This window comes from Heterocephalus glaber, unplaced genomic scaffold (assembly GCF_053883595.1).
Source record: "Heterocephalus glaber isolate CG9 unplaced genomic scaffold, H.glaber_assembly_v1.0 deba00001444, whole genome shotgun sequence".
Taxonomy (NCBI): domain Eukaryota; kingdom Metazoa; phylum Chordata; class Mammalia; order Rodentia; family Bathyergidae; genus Heterocephalus; species Heterocephalus glaber.
This window is the reverse complement of record NW_028258297.1, coordinates 4,185,324-4,205,546: the sequence shown is the minus strand read 5'-3', so window position 1 is coordinate 4,205,546 and position 20,223 is coordinate 4,185,324. Positions and strand designations below refer to the sequence as shown.

The 20,223-nt window shown below is 53.6% G+C and overlaps 1 protein-coding gene across 4 annotated transcripts in view; it reads left to right on the top strand.

Moving 5' to 3' along the window:
* Positions 1 to 20,223, top strand: part of Fbln1 (fibulin 1) — a 74,894-nt gene that overhangs the window by 42,850 nt on the left and 11,821 nt on the right. For 2 of the 4 annotated variants that reach the window (XM_087213702.1, XM_004845397.3), the window contains 3 exons: positions 367 to 490; positions 14,607 to 14,749; positions 16,647 to 16,778. In XM_087213702.1, coding sequence (XP_087069828.1) covers positions 367 to 490; positions 14,607 to 14,749; positions 16,647 to 16,778 — 399 coding nt within the window. Of the gene's footprint in view, positions 1 to 366; positions 491 to 5,686; positions 6,130 to 14,606; positions 14,750 to 16,646; positions 16,779 to 20,223 lie in introns of those variants that run through there. The other 2 variants (XM_004845398.3, XM_087213703.1) reach the window with 1 other exon arrangement.

Below are 20,223 nucleotides of genomic sequence, written 5' to 3'. Positions count from 1 at the left end.
CTCTGCTACTTACAGTCGGGTGGCCATGGCCAGGTCCCTTGGTCTCCGTGGCTCTCATTGACGCCCCTGGCCTGGTGGAGGGAGGAGGACAGGGCACCTGCGTCCGGGTGGGGCGGCCATTGATTGATTGATTGATCGGTACATGCTTTCAGTGTGTAATGAATATACTCATTGTGAGGAGCTGGTACCTATACACATCCCATCTTAATCTTTTTTATTTCCCCTTCCTCTCTCCACCCGCCCCTCTCTCCATCCCTAGATTCCATAGCCATCTGCAGACCCCTCCTCGTTTCCTACCATCCATCTTTTATTCTGCTTTTTACATTAATATTTACACTCTGGGTTTCTCCTGCTGTGTTCTCACAGATATTGACGAGTGTGTGACTGGCATCCACGACTGCTCTGGCAATGAGACCTGCTTCAACATCCAGGGCGGCTTCCGCTGCCTGGCCTTCGAGTGCCCGGAGAACTACCGCCGCTCCGGAGACACGTAAGTCCCTCCCTTGGCCACTGCCGCCACTTGTCTGTGACACCCTTCCCGGGTGCTCAGGGCCAGGGCAGGCCTTAAGTGAGAGCCACCTCTGCTCCTCGCTCCTCGGGGTCCTCGAGGGTCACCTGAGCCTGGGTCGCAGGCCGCTGGCGGAAGGCGCTGCTGGTCTCCGGGGCCAGGGGCGTGGCTGCAAGTGCATCTGGGGCCAGTGCACGTGCTCTCAGGTCCCACTCATGTCCTGTTGTGTCCTCCTGTGTACTTGAGCAAGCTTTCTGTGCCTCAGTTTCCTCATCTGTAGATACCAAAACATGCTCTGACTCAGATAAGCAGGTGGCGGTGACTGTGTTGGCTGAGAGCCAGGAGCCCAGGCGACTCGGGATTTGTTATTAGGCACAGCCCTCCTCACTGCCCCAGCACTGCTCAAAAGCCAGATTCCATCCTGCCGAGTGACTGGGGATGGCACAGAAGATCTTGTGTCCTAAACTCGGGACTATATGGCCACATGCTGCTGTCAGCTCACTCTCTCCCTGGCCACCAGGTGTCCTTGGCGTCTCCGGGAACTCCTGCCTGGGTTTGCCTTCCCGGTCACCTGACCTGAACAGGGCTTCCTGGGGCCCGCTGTTCTCAGCTATAGGATGGGGCAGTGATGTCCTCTTCCATGTCCTCCTAGGGCCCCTGTGACCTCGAGCAGAGCCTCCTTCTGCTTGTTCTCCATAAACCTCACCCTGGGCTCAGCCACAGTGTGATTGAGTGGGCACCCTGAGATGTGCCCCTCTGCCAGGATTACTTGGTAGAGGGATGGTGAGTCTTTGGCAGCCTCTGGTGTCCCGGTCTGAGAGGCTGTGTGAAAGGGAGGGCCTGGGCTGGGTTGTAGGATGAGTGAGCTTCTGGTCCTGGCCCTTCCAAGTGCTGGGCCTTGGGTGCATCTCTGAGCCACCAGGGTCCCTTTCTGTATCTGTAAGGTGGCACCAATCTTACCTGCGTGGGCAGATGCCGAAGATGAGAAGTACCAGGCCATCGGTTCTTAGAGAAGTGGTGGTGCTGATGAGGGCAGTGAGCCACTTGTTCCTCTCCTCGGAGCTCCCAAGTTAGAAGACAGAGGTCCCTTGGAACAGCGTTGCCAACTTTGCCCTGCTGCTGGCCAGCGTGAGACTGGGGCTGCAGCTGAGGCTCAGCCCTCAGACCTGACAATCGGAGGCAGCTCGTGAAGGGCTTGAGGTCATGGCGCCGTCCCTGGGTATAATTTTCTCCTTTGTTGACCCCTGGTGGGGAGGCACGAGCCAGCCAGGCCCCACGGGGACTGGGCCTGGAACCTCCAATTGGGGGCCACAGAGGGTTTTACCCCTGGCCTAGTCGGGCACTGCTCAGGACCACAGGAGCACCATTGATATTGGAGGAGCTGCAGGGAGGTAAAGCAAATGTGCAGGACACCCACCAAGGGGCCAGGCAAGGGGAGGCCAACCTTCTCCCGGCTCCATGGACCTCCAGACTGGAGGTTTCTCTTTCACGGCACCTGTTCCTCATTGAAAAGCCAGGCCTTCTCGAGGACTTACTGTTTGACCTTGAGAACGCGGTGTTTAAAATCTAGAAGAGCTGAGTGTTACATTAGTGCTCAGTGAGGGAAGCCCATTCTAGGGCCTCCAAGGGAAAGATGAGAAAGTTGCTCCCTGCCTCTCTGTGTCTTTCTGGCTCCCTCCATCTCTCTGTGTGGCCTGCTTCTGTCCAGGTAGTGTCCCCAGCAGTTAAGGGGTGAGAACCGGAGCGTGTGCAGCCAAACCAGGCGGCAAACCACAGGGCTGAGCTGGGTGCCAGGCTGTGAAGCTACCAGCCACACAGTGCCCTGCTACCCGTGGGTGGAAGTATCAGGGCTGTCCAGAGCCTGCGGTGGGGCTGGGGACATGGGACATTCTCTTCATCCCCTCAGTGGGGCCCACCCTGATGACACAGGGTCATGAATGCTGCCACCTCCACGGGGAAAGGGCCGTGAGTGACCAGCTCTGGGAGCAGAGGGCAAAGTCCTTGATGGCTTCTGTCCAGGTCCTCCCCAGAATGAGAAGCCTGTGACAGTCAGGGAACTGCTCAGGAATGGCTTCGAGCCTCAGACAGCCTGTGTGTCTGAGCCGCCTGTCCCCAAGGCTCTAATCAGAGGTCGCTCTCAATGATCTTCACAGAACTTGGGGTGCTGTGGTCAGTTGTATCGAACTGGAAAATGGGGTCACATTGTCCTGGAATGCACGGTGCTATGAGGGGACTCAGCAGTGGAAGTGGGAGCCTGGCCCCGGGGGTGCTCTGTCTCAGGTTCAGTGGTGACAGCCCGGCTCTAATCTAGGCACACTCATGACACAAGCTTCAGCACCGTTCCCAAGCTGACAGCAGTTATGATTTGGGGGTTGTTTCAGTAAGCCTGGGGCACAGTAGGCCAAGGTCACTGATGTTGGGACTGACCAGGAAAATCCAGGGCAAGCTTATCTGCACAGCGACCTTTTATAGCCCACACAGTAGGGGTGCAGTCCCGGAGATAAAGCTGGGACCTGCTACCTGCCCCCTGGGAGAGAGCGAATGCTTGTGTCAGTGGACGGGCTGGGTGCTCTGCAGTGTGGGCCACCGGGGAGGAAGGGGTGTCCAGCCTCTGCTGTGGGATGGCTGTCGCCACTACTGTACCAGCACCTGGCACACGCCTCCTGGTCCCTGCCTTCCACGTACGCTGGCGTGTTCCATAACATTGGGCAAATCCAAAGCCTCCGTGGGCAGGACTGGCCTCACCTGTGGGGAGTGAAGTCCTGCAGGAGGGAGACTTTAGTGCCACCTGCTGGCCAGGGCCACCCAGGCCATTTCGGAGGCAATAGGGCAGGAGTGTATGTGCAGTGTGCACGTGTGCATGTGCATGTGTTTGTGTGTGTGAAGGCTTTGAAGGGAGATGGATTGGCTTTGAAACCCAAACTTGCTACTGGCCACAGGCCATGGAGCTATGGACAAGACATGGACCTTCTGTCGTCCCATCAGTAGTCCAGGAGCAACACTAGGGACGGTGAAATGAGCTAGGGAAAGGCAGCCTCAGGGTGCACACAATGTCACGCAGCTCCTAAGAGGGCACAGTCCGTGGACCCCAGCTGTTCACACCAGTTCCCCATGGTGATCCCCAGCTTCCAGCCCTTCAGAGGCCTCTCTCTTAGGTCGGGAGGCTTCCTGGCACAGGAACACTCCCGTTTGGTCTGAACCTGAGCGTCTTGCAGGTGGCTGTCCCTCAGCAGTTCTGTGCCCACTTACCTCCCCAGGCACCCTCCCATGAGGGATTCGCCTCTTGATGTCCCCGGTGCCACGGACCTCATTCCCAGGGCTGTCCGATCTAGGAGCCAGAATGGTACTCGGCCAAGTAAATGAAAGGCTTCTTGTCAATCCTCTGAACAGCCTGGAAATAGGATGGAAACAGACCCACTCACAGTGTGTGCCAACCATAAAATAAGTAACCCAACTGAGGCCTGGAAACTTAAAAAGCCAGAAAGGAAATACGATGGAAGACCAGGAGAGAGGACGCCCCTAAGCGGAGAATCCAAACACAGTTAAGATGCAAAGCTTCCAGGGGCGTGCTTGGCCATGTATGTGGCTCCATACCTTGCCTTTGGTTCTTAAATTCCTGTCACACTGCCTTCAGAATATTATGGGCCTGCAGTTCTGGACGCAGAAGATACGTACTTCCTGTCACCATCTTGCCACAGGAAATTAGAACCTGTAACAGGAAGTTAGAACCAATCCTTATTTTGTTAAAAATAACTTTATTATCAAACACACACACATACAGAAATTAAAAACATTCAAAGAAAAATAATGCAAGGGAAAAAAGACTACCGTAATATTCAAATACAGTAGAACTCAACCAAAACAAAACTGAAAAGCACTTAAACATTTTTCCATATAACTTAATAAAACATCTCAAGCACCAACAAGACACCAGAGGATGTATTTGTTTCAGAAAGATCCCCAAAACCAACATTGAACAAATAGTGGTCTGGAAAAAAAACTCCAGTTAGCTAGCAGACTCCACATAAGCCAAACTTCTGCCTAATTTAAATTTCGATATAGTCATATGACACGCGATGGACACATAATCCAAGAAATATGTTATTAGGCCATTACATCCGTGTGTATCCTTAATTACACTATCAGTTTCTCACATTAGAGAAACTATTTGGTATTTACACATGTGTGTCCTATTTATTTCACTTAAGAGGATGGCCTCAGTATGCATCCATTTAGCTATAAATGTCTCTAGTTTCTGGTTCTTCATGGCTGAGTAGTACTCCATTTTATAAAAAACCGGCATCTTCTTTATCCAGTCTCCAGTTGATGGCCACTTGGGTTGAGAACCAATCCTTATCTTATCACAAGACGATAGTTGCTGTCCCCGTCCTTATAAAGAAGTTAGATCCTGTTTTCCATCCTGTCTGCCATCTCTACTATAGGAAGTTAGGTCCTATCTCCTCCTGATAGAAGGTTAGATCCTGTCTCCGTCTTGTCACAGGAAGTTAAAACCTGTCTCTACCCTGTCACAGGAAATTAGAACCTGTCTCCACTCTGTCACAGGAAGTTAGCACCTGCCTTCATCTCCATTCTGAGCCCTGAGCTGGCTCTGTGGACAGAGACAGGAAATGGCCTGGAGCCCAAAGCTTAGTGACAAGGAATGAGGGAGCCGGCCGCACTACCTACACCCAGACCTGCATCCCTCCCTCACTTTGTGACCTTGGGAACTCACTTTCTCTCTGAGGCTCAGTGTCCTTGTCTGAAAACTGGCACTCAAGCCACCATGATGAGCACTTGTAGTGATCACACCAGAGAATGCCAGGCCAGGCATAGCCTGGCATGCGGTCAGTGGGCTGCTAGTGGTTGACCCCTTCAGCAGTCATCAGTGAGACCCACCAGGGGCCATTGATAGGGGCACTGCTTAGAGGGCAGGATGTGCCTGCCGGCTGAGCCTGGGGTGGGACACACCTCACCCTGGGCATAGCCCTTGGCGCCCAGCCACCAGCGCCCCCTGAGGGTGTGGGAAGAGGCTGGTCCCTGAGTCAGCAGTCTGGAGGTCCCCAGCGCCTCCCCCAGGTGAGTGAGGGGTGCTTGCCCCCGCTTGCCCGCTCTGTGGTTTCTCCGCTTGCTGGATTCACCCTAATGCTCGTCTTGTCTCTCTGTCCACTTGTCTTGCAGCCGCTGCGAGCGCTTGCCTTGCCATGAGAACCCGGAGTGCCCCAAGCTGCCTCTGAGAATAACCTACTACCACCTCTCTTTCCCCACCAACATCCAAGTGCCCGCGGTGGTTTTCCGCATGGGCCCCTCCAGTACCGTCCCTGGGGACAGCATGCACCTGGCCATCACCAGTGGCAATGAGGAGGGCTTTTTCACCACCCGGAAGGTGAGCCCCCTCAGTGGGGTGGTGGCCCTCACCAAGCCTGTCCCCGAGCCCAGGGACTTGCTCCTGACCGTCAAGATGGATCTCCATCGCCACGGCACCGTCAGCTCCTTTGTGGCCAAGCTTTACATCTTTGTGTCTGCAGAGCTCTGAGCACTTGCTTGGCCGTGGGGTCCCAGCTGTCGCTTTCCTGTCCCTGCCTTGGGACTCTAATAAAGTCGCCACAGCATCCCGCACAGCATGCTCGCGTGCCTTGGTTTTATTTGGTGTGCTCGGAGGTGTCTGTGTTTTCAGTCTCCCAGGGGTGAGTGGAGCCCTTCCTGGCCAGCACATGGAGCCCAGTGCGTGGGCCTCTGGAAGCCTGGAGAGGGGAGCGACTTTGGGTGGCTCGTAGTCAGTGACCTCTGTCCTCTGCATTGTCCCCTTAACCCAAAGGAGAAAGGTGATCAGAGGCGACTGAGTTCAGCGCCTCTCATTTTTCAGATGTGCACACTGAGGCTCTGAGAAGTGGGAGGGCTTGGCCAAGGTGACCAAGGTGGCTGTGGTGCCAGGCCAAGGAATCCTGTGGCCCGTGCTTGGTCCCTGGCTCTGTCACCCAGACTAAGCATTTAACCAAGGCATGAAAGCCACAGATAGACTAAGGCTCTGGAAAAGCCCTGACCCCGCTGCTGCCTCCTGGGTGAAGCCCTTGTCTGAGGGGGGTCAGTTGTCTCTGGGGGGGTCCCGGCGCCATGCCAGCAGGAGGCAGAGCCATGCTCCTGGGGTCGTGGGATCGGAACCTTCATGTGCCACTTCCAGTCCTCCCGGGCAGGCATCATCCCCGCAGACAATCCGAGGGGGCGTGTGACTTGCCTAAGATCATACCGCTGTACCCAACCTCCGGTGACTGACCGCACAGCTCTACCTCTTTCAGACCCTCCATCCAGGGCCTTGACCCACCTGCCTCTGTGTGTCTCCATGGCTCACTCTGCTCAGTAACCAGTGATCTTTCAAGCCTCCGCCTAAAACTTGTCATGGCTTCCTTTGCATTTAGGCTGGGCCCCCAAATCCTTAAGGCTGGGCATAATTTTGCCCCTGCAAGCCATCTTCAGCCTGACCTCAAACTATTCTCCTCTTGCTCATTTCCTTCCACCCACACGGCCCAGCTCTTTGCGACCTCAGGCCCTTTGCACATACTTTATACCCTTGGCCTGAGTCCTACTTAAACCTCAGCTTACGGGTCCCTTCCTTTAAGAAGCTGAATCAGGGCTGGGGATTTAGCTCAGTGGTTCTGCCGCCTGCCTCACAAGCACAAGATCCCGAGTTTGATCCTTGGTACAAAAAAAAACAATGCTGAACTTGTCCAATTTTCCTTACTGTAATACACTTCCTGAAGCTGGGTATCTTTAAAAGGAAAAGAGGCTTTTTGGCTCATCATTCTGGAAGTCAAAGGAGCATGTCTGGTGATGGGAGATCTCTTGGGCAGAGTCTCCATGTGGCATGGAGCATCACAAGGCAGACAGGGAGCATGTGTGTTGCATCTGTGTCTCCCTGGTCTCTCCCCCTCTTCTTAGGAAGCCTCCAGGATTCAGGCAGGAGGCTCCACCCTGATCACATTATGTGAGCCCAAGGCACCTCCTGTAGGCACCTCACCTACCTCAGTGAGGACTGAAGTTCAACACATGAGCCATGGGAGGCTCAGGCCACACCCAGTGCACTCAGAGGCTTTGCTGGACACCCCCGGGTTGTGTTCTTGCTGTCGGTCTTTCTCAAAACCCTTTCCTTCATGGTACCAGGCTGCAAGACCCGTTTATCTGTGTTTGCTGAATCTTTCCTCTCCGCCATCCAGAAGGCTTGGTGAAGGCAGGGATCAGGTCCATCTCCAGTGTGTGTTCCCGTCTCCTAGCAAGGTGCTGCACACAGTGGCACCCGTCCCTGTGCACTGAGGGAAGGGCTCTGCCAGCATTGGCTTGCGGCTCCAGAGCTCCTGTGGCTTTGGCTGCTGATGCTGTTTCTAAGCAAATGCCAGAAGAGGGGAGGCAGGATGCCTCGGCGCGGTGGAGTAAAGGCCATTGCTGGGTCCTGCGGTCCTTCCCACCATGACATCTCACGGGGTACATGGGGCTCCAGTGAGTCAGCTACAATTGTCCTGCTCTGTCTCCAGCAGTGTCCGCTCCAGGCTGGCCTCCAACCTCCTGTCTCAGTGCATGCGGGGGACCTCTGAAGTACTAGCTGTCATGACTGCTGTGGTCCTCTGTGGAGCCTTCCCTTGCTCTTTCCTGGTCTGCAATGTGGAGTTAGACTCCCACCTTTCCTGCTCCAGCTCCAGCTTCCACTTACACCATTTGCTTGTGTCTGACCTCCCAGGGTGGCTTATGTTTTCTTGAATGTGCCTTCTGATGTCTGAGCATGAGCCTTGCCATCCTGCAAACTGCCATTGTCCTTGCAGACTTAGGCCAAAAGTCACTGCCTCAGTAAGGCCTTCCTCAGTCTGTGCTTTCTGGCCCCAGGCCTCCTCCACCAGAGCCTTCACCCCAGTGTCTGTGATTGTTATTTATTGTCCACACTGGGCTGTGCGCTTTTTGAAGGCAGAGATTGTGTCTGGTAAATATCTGTATCTTCAGTGCCTTTGGAATGTTTGGCCTGAAAAAGGAGCTCACTAGGTATCGGAATGGACATATGCATGGATGGATGGATGGATTGGTGGATGGTGGATGGAGGGTGGGAGAATGGAGGGATAGATGACAGATGGGTGGATAGGGGAGTGGAGGATGGGTAGGTGGATACACGATTGGCTGGCTGGATGGGTGGGCGGATGGATAGCATTTTCAAGGCTTAGTTCAAGGACAGCCTCTTCTGTGAAGCCTGTGAGGCCCAGGAGGTACTCGGTTGTTCTGTTTCATCCTTCGTTGTCGTCATGGTTCAGATTATTCCGGCCAAGAGGAGCACTTTTGCTTTTGTGTGCATAGGAGGGTTAAGATGGGGGAGGGCCCTCAGGGGTCCCAGAGGCACCCAGTGCCACAGAGCTGGCCAGAGTCCCCTCCACAGCACTGCCCCAAATGAGTCTCAGCTCTGCTTGAACTTGCCTGTGTGTTGTACTCCCTCCTCTCAGGGTGGCCTATTCTGTTTTAGGACAGCTGAGGTTTTTCTGTGAGGCACTGAGTGTGCATGTAGGGGATGATTTCTGAGTGACTCGGCTGCTCTCTTCTGCCTTGCAGCTCCTTGGAGTTACAGAGCTGTGTTTCTAGGTTGGACGACTGAGAAACCAAACTGTGTACAGAAAACCAGGCGAGCAGGAGTTTCACTCTCCTCTGTGCCACTGACCAGCTCTGGGCCACCAACAGGCCACCTTCCAGAGCTTCCAGCCCACCTCATGCAGGTGCCGTGAAGTAACACCCTGGGTGGTGTGGTGTCAGTGAGTGCGGCTGTCAGTTTCTCATTCTTAGGAAGGTCCCTGGATGCTTCTTTGGTTCTGGGTTTAACTGGGGGATGCAGGCTCTGAAAGTCTGGGTACATTCAAGGTCACAGACGTGCCTAGCTACCTCCACTTCTGGCTCCTAGACTTGTGCTTTTCTGGCTGTCACTGGAGTAAATCAAGCCCCCAAGGGAAAAAGATAAAAACAATGCTTGGTCCAACTGTAATGATAATAGTAGTAATCATGACAGCTAACATTTACAAGGTGTGCAGTGTGAAGTTGCTTATCCTAGCGGGAGCCTTGGGAAGAAAAGTGCCATTTCCCCACTTCACAGCCAGGACATGGAGGCACAGAGAGGTTAAGTGAGTTGCCCCGAATTCTGTCGCTGTATCTGATGAGGTCAGTGTCCAAGCCCCTGTAGCCTGGCCCCTGAACCCTGTCCTGTGCTGTGCAAGTGGGCAGGAAGAGGGCAGCATTCCTGGGATTGGATTGTTACCTCTGGATACAAGCCCCCATCCTGCCACTCCCTGGCCCAGAGCAGGATATTTCATCAGCTAGTGGGGGCGGGGGGAGTGGCAGGATGGCAGAGGGAGATCTGAGGGAGACAGGAAATGGTGTGTGAACTCTGCAGCCTTGACCCTGGGAGATACAGTGGCTCCCTGAATCATGACCTCAAACACGTGGAACACTTAGAAAGTAAACATCCACAGAAAACATTTCCAGGTGAACAAAGGCTTCCCCATGAATCCCCAAGAGACAACTCAGACCCACCCACAGGTGGAGAGCAGAGAACCCAAAACAACCCAAGGGCACCCCAAAGGGCAGGGGCCCGTTCAGGAATAGCCACTGAACTGAGAAGCATCCTGCTCCTTCCAGGCACCAGAGATGCAAGAGCCTGTGTAAGGACTGAGGGGCTGGAGCGGTGTCACCCTTGGGAACTTAGAGCCACCAGGGCTTCCCTTAAGGTCAGGATCTCACTCTAGGAAGAGCTCCCAGAAATAAAAGAGAAGGTTGAGCAGGAAAGAGACAATAGACACTCTGGAAGAGGACGGCCCCAGAAACAGTAGAGAAATACCAGAAAGTGAGCTAGCAAAGGCGGCAGACTGGGGAGCTCCACCAGGTCAGAATGACCACTGCGAACTCTACTGTTTTTAAAATTCCAGGAAAACTAAGTTTCCCAGGAAGATGATGGACCCCAAAGCATCAAAGTCAAGTTCTCTTAGTCTCTGTAGTGAAGTCCCACAAACTGCGTGGCTTAAAAATAGTAGAAGACCACTGTGTCACAGTGCTAGAGGCCAGAAGTCCAAAACCAAGGTGTTGGCAGGACTGTGCTCCCTCAAACCTATCAGAGAAATCCCTTCCTACTGTTGGGTAACTCCCTTCCTGTCAGGGCACCCCATTCCTCTCAGGGAACCCCCTTCCTGTCCGTGATACCTCTGGCATTCCTTAACTTTAGAGGTGCCGCTCCCATCCCTGCCTTTGTCATCACATAGCAATCCCCCATGTGTCCTTGTCTCCATATGGCCCTCTTCTGAGAAGGACAACCATGGTACTAGATTAGGCCCTGCTCCATTGTGAGCTCCTTTTAACTAATCAGATCTGCAATGACCCTACTTCTAAATAAGTTCCATTCAGAGATCATGGAGGCAGCAACTTTGCCATATCTTTTTCAAAAGGACACAATTCAATCCCTAGCATTAGTACAAAGTGCATTGACGTCCTAACCCCAGTAACTCTGAGTATGACTGTGTGATTGGGCCTTAGAAGAAGGAAGTAAGGTTAAAAAATGAGGTCATCATAGTGGACTCTAATCCAGCTTGACCGGAGACTTTATCTGAAAGAGGACTCTGGGAAAACACATGAGAAGACAGACAGAGGGGCAAGAAAGGCGAGCCAAGCAGGGGCCTCCCAACACCATGATCTTGGACTTCCAGTCTCCAGAACCGTGAGATAGTACGTGTGTTATTTAAGCCCAACCCAACTGTGCTGTTCTGTTATGGCAGCCGTAGCAAACCAATGGATAGAACTATAACAAGAAAAAAAGAATAAGGGCCAGAATAGTATCCCTCTGGATAATGAAAGCACATCTGAAAAACACGCTCATAGACAGATCAATATTCTACTATTCTATCTGGAAACAACCACAAGTGTTAAGAAAATGATCCAGACATGGAAGAAAATGTAAGTTAGGATTAGGAAAAACCAAGACATGAGACAGAGGACTCAAATCATTTCAGAAATAAAGAGTAAACTAGAAGGATATAAAAGTTGATAAGTGCTTAAGAGAAATAGAAGCTGCAAGGAACAATTTAAAAAATTAAAATAGGAATAACAAAAGAGATGAAAGGCTTGAAGAAAAAATGACAACTATTCAAAATACGCAAAGCAGACCCAACATACAGATAATAGGCATCCCTGAAGAGGAAACTCAAAACACGGGGTCGGGGAAAGGGTGGCAGGGACTGTAAATGATAACTCAAGAAAACTTCCTATTCACTAAAAAAAAAAAAGTTTGGAAATTCCATATTGCAAGAATACGCCACATACCCGAAAATATTTGTCAGCCCACAACCAACACCAAGACATATTCCTGTAAATTATTGGACTTTAAAGAAAAAGAGGGAAAACAAATTATGGACATCAAGACAAAAAACAGGGGTGACTTTAAGGGAAAAATATATTGTCATCAGACTTTCTGACAATACTTTCTGCTAAAAGCATGATAAAACATACTTAGGATACTCAAAAAACGAAGTATAAGCCAATGATTTTATATCCAGCAAAACTGACTTTTATGTAGAAAGAGCACAGCAATTATGAACATGCAGGCACTGACCATAGAGTTCCTTGTGGAATTACAACCAAATGACTGTAATAAGGGAGATATAGTATGAATTGCCAGATAGCTCAGATGATAGAGATACAGTATTGAGTGAAAAGTATCAAAGAAATTATTTTAACCAATTATGTTAGTGATGGTAATTTTATTTTATTTTAGTTTTTTGAGACAGAATCTTGCCATGTAGTTCAGGTTGGCCTTGAACTCATTGTGTACCTCAGGCTGGCCTTGAACTCGCAGTGATCCTCCTGCTTCACCCTCCTGAGTGCTGGGATTACAGTCAGGTACCACCATGCCTGGCTAGTGATGGTAATTTTAGTATTGCTGTTATGAGACTACATGTGTGAAGTGTGGGATAAACTAAATGAGTAATTATGAGATGCTCTACCAGCCCCTGTGTCCTCCCGAGCCAGGATTCGAACAGGAAACAAAGGTAATTTCTTTGTAATATGGAAAAGATTAAGTAAAAAACCATGGCATCCTTGTTTTGAATTGGAAATATCAGCATGAACTCATGATGTATTTTTAAAATGTCTACAGAAGAGGCCTAGAAACAAGACTGTTTCTAGCACTCAGCATCACTTGTATCCAGATTGTGATCTTAAAATATCATTTAAAAATTCACACACACAGGAAAAAATCAAATCTAGGACTTCTGGGAGAAATGAATGATTCTAATTCTAGGGCAAAAAAAGATTAAGAGGAAGCCAAACATCTTGTCCATCAAATAACCCAAAGCTATGAAGGACTGTGAGCCTCAGAGCTAACTATATTTTCTCTCTGGCCAAAAAATGGGAAAAAAATCAAACTGAGTTTCAACAAAGAATAGTAACAACAATGGATGAAACCTCTTCAAATTGGTTTCAGTTATGAACTCATACTGATATTCTTTAAAAGATCATTTGGAAGCCAGATACGGTGACACATGCCTATAATTGTACCACTCAGGGGCTGGGGGTTTAGCTCAGTGGTTCTGCTGCCTGCCTCGCAAGTGCAAGGTCCCAAGTTCGATCCCCAGTACCAAAAAAAAAAAAATGTAGCACTCAGGAGGCTGAGGCAGAAGGATCACCATGAGTTTGAGGCCAGCTTGGGCTACACAGTGAGTTCAAGGCCAGCCTGGACTACACAGCAAGACCTCGTCTCCAGACAAACAAACAAACAATCATTTGGAGAGAATGACAGTAATTTAGGTAGCTCACTGCCTGGAAAATTGGTAAATACAATGAGCGGTACCTCTTGGTAACCACATAGCAGGAGCATGTGAGAAGAGGCATCTCTTTACTGAAATGTCCCAACCTGGAAATGTGAAAACTAGAGACCTTCAGCATTTTGCAATCCCCAGTGAGTTAGTGCAGGCATCATAGAAAGACGCCAGGCACCGGGTCCCAGGGGAAGATGCACCCCACTGTCTTCCCAAAGGGACAGGGCCTGTGTCCGACCCAGCGGCCAATGTGCAGGAATCAGAGGCCAGAGGAGCACCCTGAGCCACACCACAGGGACACAGCGGTCACATCCAGACCTCGGGAGACTCCACAGCTCCAAGAAGCTGGGAGCTTTAGCAGATACACTGCACGGACGCTGATGGGTGGAGAGGAGGGTGTGACTGGGCTAGAGATGTGCACGTGTGGTAAAGCTGTGAAGAAACCAGGCAGGGCCAGCTGGAGGCTCACACTAGGGCTCATGGTGGGGCGAAGGAGGGTTGGTCACTGGTCTGGTGGTCTCAGCTGGCTCTCAAAGCCTCTTTTTCAACATGGGTGGTGATTAGAAAGAGGTTCACCTTATGACAACTCACTAAACTAGACTCATTTTTGTTGCTTTGGCATTTGTGTTTTATGATAAAGAGATTTGAAGAAATGCAAGCACGGTGCTGGAATCCAGGCCTGGAATAGACGCCAGCCTCTCCTCCTCCTGCTCCACCTCCTCCTCCTCCTCCTCCTCCTCCTCCTGCTCCTCCTCCTGCTCCTCCTCCTCCTCCTCCTGCTCCTCCTCCTCCTCCTCCTGCTCCTCCTCCTCCTCCTGCTCCTCCTCCTCCTCAAATGGTGGTGTGGACTTGGCTCTGAGCTCTGGGTGCTGAGCTCAGCACTCTGTGTGTGCATCCTCACCACGACCCTCGCTGCCCACCTCCTACCCAGTGTCTGCAGCACCTGCCAGCCCAGTGGCACTCAGGGCACATCTGTTGAGCAAGCAATGAGTGAATGTATTTGGCACTCCTAGCGCCTGACTCTCAGTTGGTACAGTTGGCAAATCTCCAAGCTGTGCCTACCCACACCCAGGCAGGGTGGAAACCAGAGGGCATCTCCTGGGTTTGGTCCAGGTCATCTGTAGGAAGGGCCGTGTGGTGTCCCTGTGGAGCAGCCGAGCTACAGAAGTCACCACTGTGGCCTGGTGGCACTGTTTCACTTGCTGCTGTCCCTGGGCCTTGACCTCAAAGGGAGCTGGGGTCTTGGCTCTCCCTTCAGCCTCATGTGCAGTGGTTTCCCGCAGGCTCCGCCAGGAGAAGACAGACACCGTCCGCTGCATCAAGTCCTGCCGCCCCAGTGACTCAGCCTGTGTGCGGGACCCTGTGCACACCATTTCACACACTGTCATCTCGCTGCCCACCTTCCGAGAGTTCTCCCACCCTGAAGGTGAGCAGACTGAGGGGGGGTCCTGGGGCCCCTGGGAGGGGGCTCTCTCTGCTCAAGCTGTGGGCGTGGCCTTCAGGAGCCCGTCTTTGCTAGATGTGGTTGGGGGCTGATGGCTGGCGGGGCCTCTCCGCGTTCCCAGGCTGCACAGTGCCGTTCCACCTCACCCCTACCCTCGGTTGAGCTGGACAGTCACTGTGCAAAACTGTGTAGTGCTGATTCTGTGTCAGGCCCTGGGGAGTGAGAGTGGGCTTCTGGGAGGAAGTGACATTCACGGTGGCACTTGAATAGGGGGTGAGCCAGTGAAAGGGGAGGAGGGAGGAGGTTGCCCAAACCGTGGAGGTCACAGCTGTCGAGGTCCCGAGGTGAGGGGGCCAGGGTGGGCGCCAGAGGACCAAGCCACATTGCTCTGGCGGGAGTGGCAGCTGCTTGGCAAAGGGTGGGTTGGAAAGATTGGAAAGAGCCTGGGCTTGGAGTTGGGGCCCCACTCACGGCTTTGAGGGATCCTCGAAAGGTTGCAGCTGGTGAGATTTGCACATTGAAACTTCGTTCTGGGGATCTGGGACTGGAAGCAGGGTGCCTGCAGTTTCACGGTCAGCATTCTCACCCTGCCTGGCTCTCCGAGGAGCTCCTGGGGTGCTGTGTAGGCTTACTGTCACTACACACTTCCCAGGACAGAGGTGGGGCTGTGTGCTTCCAGTGGCCTGCAGCAGCTGTGGATGGAGCCCCGCTCGGTACACCTCACCGCTGGGGTGTGCAGGGCAGGGTGGACCCCAGCCATGCTCTTCCACTGTGGAGTCCCCTCTCTGGCCTTCGCAGGGGCTCCCCGTCACTAGGCCACTCAGCAGCCCTAAACCCTGTATGTCAGGCCATGGGGACACAGTGGCAAGAAAGACTCTCTCAGGGAAGAAATGCAATTGAACTAGCCAAGGAAAACCACCCAGGACAGCACACTGTGCTGACACTGACAGGGCCACCTGGCAGCGGTAGAGAGGGCAGAGAGACCCCCAAGATGCAGTAGCCCCGGCCCTGACTCTGTCCTCCTGGCTCATTCCTCCAGAGAAGGAAGAGCCCAGAATCTCCCAAGGGGCCACAAGCTTGGGTTGGAGGAGATCACTGACTGGTATTTGTCTTGTGTGCAAAGTGATGGGGTTTCACCAAACCACAGCAAATCCCTCGCAAATCCCTCATGGCAGGCCCTGTGGCCTCTCCGGCCAGGGCTGGTATGGCAGTTGGTCACTCACAGGAAGTTGGGCACAGACCGAGACACCTCTTAGCGTCTTGGGTCCAAGAAATCCAGACCCTGACCTTTAGCCCCGAAAGGTCAGCCAGGTTCCTCCTTCTCTTTACTGGTGAAGGAACTGAGGCCCAGGGGAGTCTCCCCCAAGATGGCCCTGAGCCAGGGTGGAATCTGGGCTCCATGGCTCCCAGAGCAGAGTGGCTTGGTCTGCTTCATGTCAGGGGTCTGCAAGATGCGTGGTCTCAGCTGCCCACAGCCCACCCGAGCGAGGAGTGGCTGACGGAGCCGGGTCACTGAGCCAGGGGGAGCCGGTCTGGTCCTAGCACTCTCTCCCACCTCTGTCCCTGCTGCCAGCTTCATAAATATTCATAACTAATCTCTAAGTGCTTCTCAGCCCAGGCCCTGCTGCTGACTGGCTCTGTTACCTCAGGGATGACCTCAAATCTCTCCAGACCTGTTTCCCCTGATAAAACAGGAATGGGCTGCACTGTGATGCCCAGGTTCCCTCCTTCCCCATCCCTGAAGTCCCAGGGGTCCATGGCTTCAGCGACATTGCCTTGAGAAGGACACCTCCCACCCTGTGTCGACACCCCCCACCCGGGGCAAGTTCCGGGTGGGCTGGGCCGTGCCCCACTGCTCCATGACCCACCTCTCCCGCAGAGATCGTCTTCTTGCGGGCTGTCACGCCGCTGTACCCGGCCAACCAGGCCGACATCATCTTCGACATCACAGAGGGGAACCTTCGGGACTCCTTTGACATCATCAAACGCTACATGGATGGCATGACTGTGGGTGAGTGGCCCCTCCACCATCACCGAGCCCAAAGCTTAGCCGAGGCCTGCAGGCTTGTGCTGAGGAGTCTGAGTCCCCTTCCCAAATCCAGTCCCTCCTGTCATTCAGGGGCCACCAGCACCACAGCCCCCCCCCCCCCGCCGCCCCATCTCAGGTGGAGCCTGGCTGGTGTCCATCCTGGCTGTGCTGCTGGCTTTGTGTGAACCTCGGTGGCCTCAGTCTCTCCCTCGGTGAGGACGGTGGGTTGAATCCATCCACATCCCACAGATGTGATTTCGAACGTTCACACGAGTGAGCATTTGTCACAGGGCTCATAGGATTTTTCTTTTTGTGGTGGAGTAGGGGTGGGGAGCAAGGGAGTCAGAGAACCTGAGTGCTAGTCTCAGCCACAGATTTACTGTGACTTGCTGTGTGACCTTGAGCGGGTCACGGTGCCTGTCATTGGTAATAAGAGGACCCAGGCCTGGTCTTTGCTCGAAGTCCCTCTGAGTGTGGACCCCACTGCTTTCCTCCCCGAAGATTTGGTGTCTGAGGAACACAGAGGCGGCTGTGACTGGATGGTTAGAGGACACTTCTGTGCAGGGGCACTGGGTGGAGCACTTGGGTGCAGAGGAAGGAGAACAGGTGGCCCAGGCACAGGGAGTGGCCCATGTGCATGGGAACTAAGGGTGAGGCCACGGTGACGGGGGAGCCTTAGAAGTCCGATGGCAGCTGACAGCTGTGACAGGGACCTCCCTGGCTTTCAGTGTGACCTGCACACTTAAAAGATACTCAGACCCGCCGTGCTCTGTACACAGGTTTCTTTCACAGAGCTTCGCCCGAACTATCACTGTGTAAAGAATTTTTACTCATGGGGAAAGAAAAGTCACATCTGCCACTTTGGAATTTGATTTATACTCTGAATACTTCCAAAGCAGTGGAGCAGCGAAGGGACAGTCCCTGCCCTCCCCTGGCCCTCAGTGTCGCCATTGTGAGTCCCAGGTAGAGGCTGGGCCCTGGATTCTGCTCAGCCAGAGCAGAGCCATTTGGAACATGGCCTCCAGGTGGCGCTGTTGGACCTCAGAACTTCCATCCCTGATGCCCCAAGCCTGACGGTTGTTAACACTGGCAGCTGGAGAAAGGGGATCGTTATTCCCATGTTGCCAAAGAACCATTTATAGTGACTTTACAAACTCTTAAATGGGTTTGCAAGTTGTAAACACGGCTGAGTCATTGGGGGGGCTCCCTGCCGCCAGCCACCTCCTCCGCTAGTTGGCAGCAGGAATAATTAGTTAATTACAATTAATGGTGCATCAGCTCTCGCTGCGATCCCAGGGGAGGGCACACGTTCAGTGCCAGCAGCCATAAAACTTGCTGCTTGCCCTTGAGTCAGTACCCACGCTGGGGCTCAGTTTCTCCTATTGTAAAATGAGAGTTTAGAGAAAGGGATGTTAAGGGGTCCTTTGCCATGCCTGAGGACCAAGACGGGGGAGAAGGGCTAAAGGTTTCTGCTGCTTTGCTGGCCTGTAGAAGCCCACTGTGCGCCTGCCCTGGGCCTGGCCTGCAGGTGTGGCTGTGACTGGCCCTGACCCTGGCCCCCAAAATCCTAGGACCTTCCGATTTGCTCCTTCATCCTTCTAGTTTCTGCACCCCTCCCGGCCCCATCTGTACCTGCCTAGCCCTAGGTGGGTTTTGTACACCCAGAGATGTACAAACACCCAACAGCCCTGCCTTCAGCCTAGGAGAGCACAAGGACACTGTGGCCCTCAGCTCTCTTGGGGGCGGGTCGTTTGCTATTTTTGCACCTTTCATTCCCTGCTAAATCCTTCCTAGGGTGAACCGAGCAGAAGGCCCAGGCCCAGAGCAGCAGCCCGCAGCTGCACTGCAGGCAGAACCTCTCCCTGAGAGCTTCTATTTCTCGGCTTCCCATCCACTGGGGCAGAAAATCCTGCCGTCTCCCAGCTCTTGCTTCTTGCAGATAGGGAAGCTGAGGCCCAAAGAAAGAAGGGGTCTTCTCCAGTGACTCTCGGGCACAGTGGGCCATGGAGCCCCGAAGGTGTGAGAGGTGACCACAGGTGCTGTCCCTGGGAGGGACTTCCTGGCAGTGAAATGTGGGTCACCCCTGCCACCATCCCTGGCCTGGTGCTGTGGTCTTCGGAATGCTGGGCTGGGGCTGCCAAGGGACCCTGCTGGCCCTCGCCCGTTCCTCTTACCCACAGGTGGGCCAGCCCCTTGCACTCCTCAGGGTGCTCACAGGATGACCCACCCAGTCCCTTTGTCTTCTCCCAGTGGAGCTGGGGACCAGGCCAGGCAGATCCTTTGGGGAGGGGACAAGGGCATGTGTTTCTGGCTGTGTTCTCTTCTCTGAACCCGTGGTTGTGACCTCATTCTCTGTCCCCAGCTGTCTCCCTTCCTGCATCCTCCCCTCTCTCCTTCCACCCACGGCTCTGGCCCTGTCCACCTGGCCATGGAGGCTTCTCTCACTGGACCTGAGCCCAGGGTGAAGCGGCCCTGGGCACTACGGACTTGAACCCTTGCGGCTTCCCACTCCTCCTCACTCACCCCCACATTCCTGGGCATCCTTGCAAAGCCACCCGGGATGAGGCCCGAGCCCTGCCTTGGGCAAAGGAAAGAACGGAATGAAGTGACCACAACTGCAGAACTGCAGAGCTGGGGTTGTGTTTGTTTCAGGCCTGTCCTGGGCAGGCTTGTCACGTCAGGCACTGGCTTAGGCTGCAGGGAGGGAGGAAGTGTTTCTGGGGTGGTGCAGGCTACTCTCCACTGCAGCCTGGGAGGCTCAGGAGCCCCATCGCATCTCTGGGCCACTGGTAGCACTTCTAAAGGGGCACCTGCTAGCTGGGGGTGCTCACTGAACACTGCCTGCTCTGGGCCATGGTTTGGGCAGACACTGGCACCAGGCTGAAGTTCTTTTTCTGGCCTGCGGCTGATTTTGCCTATGGCCCTTGGGATCCTGGGGCTTTGGGGCTGTGTTCCTGGGCAGAGTTGATCTCAGCTGTTTGCAAGCCAGCTGGGACATCACTGCCTGACAACTGTACAGTCAGCAGAGGTTCTCAGAGGAGGGGACACCAGTGCTAGCACCATGGCCAAGCAGCCACAGATGTGTGAGGACCATAGTTAGACCTGGGCCTCTGTCCCTGTGAAGCCCCGTTGGCCTCTGGTCTGTACTGGCTGGTGTCTACACCTCCGGCGTCTGTCTATAGCAGTAAAGACCTCTGCATTCATGAGGTCAAGAGGGAGTTTCAAAATGCTGCCATGCCTGGGAAGGGGCAGGGTTCTGGACACCGCCTACTGGAGGCTGCTGCCTGGGGTCTCCCTGCCACCTCCTTAGGGTCCCTAGGAGCCCTAAGCCCAACCCTTTTCCTAGGTGGCAGATGCTGGGCTGCGATGTAGGAGGTGGTCTGCAGGCGGGGCAGTCAGTGAAGGCCGGAATTGGGCTTTAATGATA